The 6,903-nt window shown below is 34.3% G+C and overlaps 2 protein-coding genes across 2 annotated transcripts in view; both read right to left on the reverse strand.

The window, feature by feature from the left end:
- The window catches only part of LOC117118085 (titin-like), a 10,285-nt gene extending 6,990 nt beyond the window's left edge, over positions 1–3,295 (reverse strand). Inside the window, exons 1-3 of the mRNA XM_033262578.1 lie at positions 3,100–3,295; positions 2,384–2,546; positions 1–1,396 (exon numbers count right to left, since the gene is read on the reverse strand). Of these exons, the coding sequence (XP_033118469.1) occupies positions 1–1,396; positions 2,384–2,546; positions 3,100–3,263 (1,723 nt within the window). The 5' untranslated portion in view covers positions 3,264–3,295. The remainder of the gene's footprint in view (positions 1,397–2,383; positions 2,547–3,099) is intronic.
- Positions 3,296–3,559: 264 nt separating this feature from the next.
- LOC117118092 (adhesion G-protein coupled receptor G6-like) overlaps positions 3,560–6,903 on the reverse strand; it is a 12,250-nt gene continuing 8,906 nt past the window's right edge. The window contains exons 9-12 of the mRNA XM_033262588.1: positions 6,609–6,706; positions 5,083–5,194; positions 4,120–4,343; positions 3,560–3,611 (exon numbers count right to left, since the gene is read on the reverse strand). Of these exons, the coding sequence (XP_033118479.1) occupies positions 3,560–3,611; positions 4,120–4,343; positions 5,083–5,194; positions 6,609–6,706 (486 nt within the window). The remainder of the gene's footprint in view (positions 3,612–4,119; positions 4,344–5,082; positions 5,195–6,608; positions 6,707–6,903) is intronic.

A 6,903-nucleotide genomic window follows, 5' to 3' on the forward strand; every position in this document is an offset into this window, starting at 1 on the left:
TTGTTTGATAGTCACCATCTCTATAATATTTCCCAGTAACAACATCCTGTTCGATATCAACTCTTTCACGCAATTCTTTTGGTCTGCGTTCAACTATTATGTCAGCATCCATTTCTTTTCGAGCTCTTATTTCGCGTATACGTTCAGGTTCTCTTTGTTCATCTTCGGTTATTATCACCTTTCTTCCAACACTCTTTTGTTGATAGTCACCGTCTCTATAATATTTCCCAGTAACAACATCCTGTTCGATATCAACTCTTTCACGCAATTCTTTTGGTCTGCGTTCAACTATTATGTCAGCGTCCACTTCTTTTCGACCTCTTGTTTTGCGTATACGTTCAGGTTCTCTTTGTTCATCTTCGGTTATAATCACCCTTTTTTCAACATTCTTCTGTTGATAGTCACTGTCTCTATAGTATTTTCCAGTAACAACATCCTGTTCGATATCAACTCTTCCCCGCAATTCTGTTGGTCTGCTTTCAACTCTTATCTCAGCATCCATTTCTTCACGAGATCTTGTTCCACGTATGCGTTCCGGCTCTCTTTGTATATCTTCGGTTATTATCACCTTCTTTCCAACACTCCGTTGTTGATAGTCACTGTCTCTATAGTATTTTCCAGTAACAACATCCTGTTCAATGTCAACTCTTTCACGTAATTCTCTTGGTTTGCGTTCAACCATTATCTCAGAATCCATTTCTTTTCGAGCTCTTGTTTCGCGTATACCTTCAGGTTCTCTTTGTTCATCTTCGGTTATGATCACCTTTGTTCCAACACTCTTTTGTCGATAGTCACTGTCTCTATAGTATTTTCCAGTAACAGCATCCTGTTCGATGTCAACTCTTTCACGCAATTCTCTTGGTCTGCGTTCAACCATTATCTCGGCATCCATTTCTTTTCGAGCTCTTGTTCTGCGTATATGTTCAGGTTCTCTTTGTCCATGTTCAGTTATTATCACCTTTCTTCCCACACTAGTTTGTTGATAGTCACTGTCTGTATAGTATTTTCCAGTAACAACATCCTGTTCAATGTCCACTCTTTCACGCAGTTCTTTTGGTCTGCGTTCGACAATTACATCAGCATTGACATCTCTTCTACGGACCACCTCAGGTTGTTCATCTACATACCGAATGTTTACTTGTTCATTTCTCCTGTCGCTATAATACTGTTGTTGTTCTGAAGAACCGTCAGTATAAAACACTCTGGTGTATTTCTTTCTACTTAACTGTGTCTGTCCTGGCTCCTGCGACGTAGGTTCTCTCATCTCAAAGCCTTCGTTCACATAATCACGCCGGTAACCAGAAACAGTAATTTCTGGATCGTATTGAACATCCACTAGAGTTTGACCGTGAATGGATGAATCGACTATAACAGATGGAACATATTCCCTTTCGACCTGTATGGAAGTATAAATATACAGGTGTAATTTATCACTTTATTACTGCATAACATTTACATATAAAAATGAGCGTGTGTAATACTGTCATAAATCATGTTTTTGACGATTGCATTTTTGTTTAAAGGGGAAGGGGTATAACCATACCTCAATGTTTCAACTAGTTCATTATTTAGCAAATTATCTGATTGATGATATTCAATGAATATATGCTACTACCACCCAGCCTAATTTGCATTCTATTCCATACAATCTATACAAAATGTTATAACTTATAGCATGTTATGTTGAATTATGTGACCACATATCTATTGAAAATCGTATTGTAATTATTTTTATTCATTACTTATACAGTAATCGCACAACGCTGTAATGACGATGTGAGTTTATACCGTTAACTTTTTAGTAGGGCTGCATTAGGATCTAAAATCTAGAGCAATAATATAGGAATGCAGATTACAACTTATAGTCAAAGCTAAATAGAAGAAGATAGAGCAGTTCGCGATATAGTGGAACGTCCATGAGAGCAATTTTACTCCATTCAATAGGCGGTGCTATAATTAAACAGAAATCTGTAATCAAGGGCACCGCTCAGGTTCGTTTGTGTCTTGTAGTTTCTCCACTCCGCCAAATGGTCAATATTTACTCCACTCGCGGGAGGGCGGACGTTCCATCAATTTTAATGCAAACTACGTGAAGAGCTAATTATTCTGTTATATAAGTTCTTTTGTATAGTGAACATTCGGCCAACGGTCATACGACGCATTTAAGTGCCCGGCTTTACGACACAGCCCGAAGCGATTTGTCATCGTGTACAGTCTCAGTTTGTCTTGAGAATATTAACCATGTTTTAGTATACAGGCACGATCCGACTCAGATTGATCTCTACTATAATAGTTAAAAATTATAGTAGAGATCAGTGGATCATACTATTAATCGCGACGGGTTGGGTCGTGCTACGCTGTCTGAGTTGGCCTTTGTACTCACGTGTTTCGACAGAAGATAAACGCAGATGAGTAGAACAAACCCAATACATCCGTTGAGAACTGCGAACACGTATTGTAGCGCAGGAGACCTGGTGGCCATCACTCCCATAATCAACGTAGCGGTTATGAAAATCAGGAGGAAGCATAGCACTGCAGCTTTTAATCTAAAAAAAATGTCAAGTAAAAACTTCTGTTAATTTTACACATTTATTTCAATTTCGATTTGATAGTAATTGTGTATTTTTAATCAAATTAAAAAGTAATAGACCTATAATAATCTATATTTACTACGATATCGATTATTTAAATATCTTTAAGCGAATTTTTGTGTTACAAATACACCATGCTAAATGATTATTTCTAAATTATTGTTTATTCGGGCAAATATACAAAACAACACAGGTTAACTAATCCGAAATGCGAATTACTACCACAAGATAGAGGTTCCTTATTGGAATTTTGATAGAGTTCGAAACTCGAACATACGTTCTATAGACGCACCTTGCGTTTGATATCAACGACTTTTACACGTACGGTATGTCTTTCTCTGTAATTATCATAGAGATATAATATGTTTAATAGCTCTATGGTAATTATAGACTCTTGTCTTTTAAAGGAGGCCTCCTAGGTCGTGGTAGTAGGCCTACATTCTGCGATAGGGTTCCGGGACCTCTAGTAATTCTATACTCTTTGGTTGTATGGTTGATTAAGTCTTACATTATATGTCTTCGGTGTCTGTGCTCTGTCCTGTAGATGGTGACTTTCCTAGGTCTATCACAGCAGCATCGGCAAATATCACCACATTGGCAAGTATCGCAACAACGTTCACATCCCCGGAAGATATCACATAAGCATCGGCATATTATAAATGTCAACAACATCAGGAACGATAACTTTAAAAATGCAAATTAGAACTATTAACATTTTTATGTAGTGAGACTGATCACAAGTGACAAAAAACAAGGGTGGACATATTTCGGGAACATAAAAATATTTATTTATATACAAATATTTTTCTGTCGTCCCTACAACCTTCTTCAGTGTGAACTGAACATACAACAGACCTTGCGTAGTATTTTAGCATATTAATTAGCATGATGTATATATATATATATATATATATATATATATATATATATATATATATATATATATATTTCCTGTCTCTTATACACATCTAGATGTGTATAAGAGACAGAACATACACAACATCAGGATCTAGCCATGGCCTGGAGAAGAACATATCCATTGATTAATCTATGACGATGACGTCATTATAATTATGAATATTGTTATTGATTTTTCTATTTTTGTATTATGAACGGTGGCATAAATACACATTCTTTTACTGAAATTTTATTAAGAATATCAGATATTACACAAATAAAATCGTCTGAATAGCAAAGTAATTAATCAAGTGTGTAGGTCATAGGTCATTACACTATAAATTTATTAAACTCTGTATACTGTAAACTTAGAGTTTATCAGAATTGTTGCTGTTTCTAAGTATTTCATACCGAACAAATAAACAAATAAAAAATATATAGGAGATAAATCTCCATAAAATTTAAATAAGAATGAACTATTATTATTATTATTATTATTATTATTATTATTATTATTATTATTAAAACAGTACAAACAAAAAAAGAACAAAATAGAATTTTAGTATCTTTGAATTATGTATGATGGTATTTTATCTTAAAATAATCCATACATAATCTAAGAGACTTATACCAGAATATTTCGTCCGTATAGTAGTCCCACAACAAGCCAGCGCTCAATCCAGCAATCAAGATTGGGATTCCCCATCCAAAAGTCTGGTACAAGCAAGTGTTGGAGTTCGAACGACAAGACTGAATATTTGTTTTGATAACGAAATCGAATATCAGTATTAACAGCCACATGCAGACGGCTAATAAAGAAAAGTGGACTACCAACGTCACGAGGTTTGGATAATTCTAAAAGACAAAATCAGCAATAACGATCATCAATCAATCAATTTATCAATCAATCAAAACTACTTAAATAGCGTCATCGTCCATCACATGTTCGTATTAGCTTATCTATGAACGTATTACTTTAAGGACTTCATTATAATATAATACCTTTATTTGAAAACTACACTTTTGAATTAGTGGAACATGTCATTCATGTTTATTATATCTTTGATTTTGCAATCTAATTATTTAATTAATTGTATATACAGTAATTAATGTAATATTTTGTATTGTATTTTTGCATTCTTATGTAAAGCGCCTTTGAATATGAATAGTCACAAAAAGGGTAATATATAAATTTGGTAAATAAATAAAGAAAATAAATAAATGTTTTGTAGGAATGGAGAGAGAAAAATAAGATTTTCGAAAACCAAAATCCTATCTCGCAAACCTATGCATATGGTCGCAACTTCGAATTAGAAGTACGTGTCACCTTCCACTCACTGCATTATGGAACATTTCTACTATGCAGTAGATATGGAAACTCGACGTTTTAATAGCATACAAGCATTGTAGCAGAGACTAATGGGAATATAAATAGTAATTAAGTGGAGCTGTAGTTGGTAACGATTGCTTGTCTTCAATTCGCAGCGCATGGGTTCAAGTTCGGTCAGGTTAGATTGTTTTACCTCACCACTAATATCTCTCCTTCCTTAACCTCAGAATGAAATGAATTTTCAAAAAATGAAGGCCGACTTACTATAATAAATTTCCAATCAACAATTGTATCACATAGCAGAGCGATATTGGCAAATATCAACGCCATGGCCAGGCTTCGGATTGTGTGTCTTTCTGGAAGATGTTTCAGTCTCCTAAACGGTTAAAATGGTCATAAATTATTAACAACACGTAGCCTGTCGTATAGGGCATCAGTGAAGGATGCAAGGGGCCCTGAAGGGGCCCTAGCCGGCCCGTTCCCCCTCCCCTAAGTTTTTTCAAAATTATATATAAAAATTGAGAAAAATGAAAAATTATATTCAAATTTAAGTCTGAAAGTGCCATTTCCGACCAACTAGAGGTGCCATAATCATAAATTATCTTTACCCCCTTTTCGTGAAATTCCTTTCTTGTTTCCCCTGTATTTTGAATTCCTGGATCCGCCACTGGACATCCAATGTCATTAAATGTTTGTATTTTTAGTTCCAGACCATTTTCATTGGTCTTTTAATACCAAACCTCGAATAGAAGCCCAATGGGCCTTACCTCTAGACGAATCCCATCGCGAATTGAAGCCCCCCCCCCACCCCGACCTTCTTTAGTTTGTAAAAGTAGCCTCTAAAAGAAGCCCATCTCGAAAAGAAGTTCATAGGCTTCTTTTCAAGATAGCATGGGCTTTTTGTTCGTAAAAGTAAAGTACATACACTATACATGAATTTCAAAGAAACAAATTAAAATACGCTCTTTTTATAAAGTAGCTTAGATGATTATTTTTTACTTTCTTGCTAGGCCTATATTATCGATGTTTATACATATTTTTGTGTCTGTATTTATTGTTTTATAGTAGTAATCCCCAAAATTTGAAGCATTCATTTTGAAAACAGTCCCTCTTTACTTTGCAAAAGTAGCCTCGAAAAGGAGCCCATCCAAAGTTCACAAAAAAAAAAAAAAAAAAAAAAAAAAAAAAAAAAAAAAAAAAAAAAAAAAAAAGCCAGGGCTTTAATTCAAATATGGACAATGTAGTATTCATTAGTAGTGGTATCCGTTATAAGACAAGGGAACAGAACGACAATAACTTATACTGTACTTCCAGTTCGCCCTCCAATTCGAGAACACCTTTTATGACCTCTCTCGGGGGTCGGTCTCGATAGAGGGTTAGCTTAGTGTAATTGTTTCTGTTTTTATTATGATTTTTATTTTAACCCCAAAAACCTAATTGTAGAAATACTGTGATGGTGTCCGGTGGGGTATTTACTTGTAGTTAAGTTAGTTAAGTCGATCTTATTAATGTTTGTTCGGGACTTCATAGGCAAAAGCTTTGCTTGTTTTTATTGCCCCTTTCCATTTCAATTAATCATCTCTGTTTTTCATTTATTTGATAATTCTATATGTTATTTGATGTTTGAATTTTAATTGGAATAAAGTTATACTTTACTATGATTATGATTAATAAATTGAAGATTGATATTTGGTTCTTTGAAAATGTGGTCTCGAATTAGAGGGGTCTTGGAATTAAAGAGGTATCGAATTTGAGGGCGCATTATAAATATCAATAAAATGAAAACTTACTGAAATATACAGCTTCCAATAAAGAGGAATATGAGACAGAGGAGTGATACCGCTATACCAACACAAAGCACAATCACAAGTGTTCGTTGATTAGTCAACTGTAGTAAACAATTAACAAATAATAAACATTAATAATGATTTAGGCAGTAGAACACTTTTTTCCTTATCAAGGAAATTAATATTCCTTCAAGATTTCATCAGCGTAACTAAGAGCTTGTTGGTATAGATCAAATAATTACAGTACAATAAACAGTCGGGATATATAAGCAAACATAGATAAATAATTATATATATG

This window comes from Anneissia japonica, unplaced genomic scaffold (genome assembly GCF_011630105.1).
Source record: "Anneissia japonica isolate Jap-2015-1 unplaced genomic scaffold, ASM1163010v1 scaffold287634_len692169_cov176, whole genome shotgun sequence".
Taxonomy (NCBI): Eukaryota; Metazoa; Echinodermata; class Crinoidea; order Comatulida; family Comatulidae; genus Anneissia; species Anneissia japonica.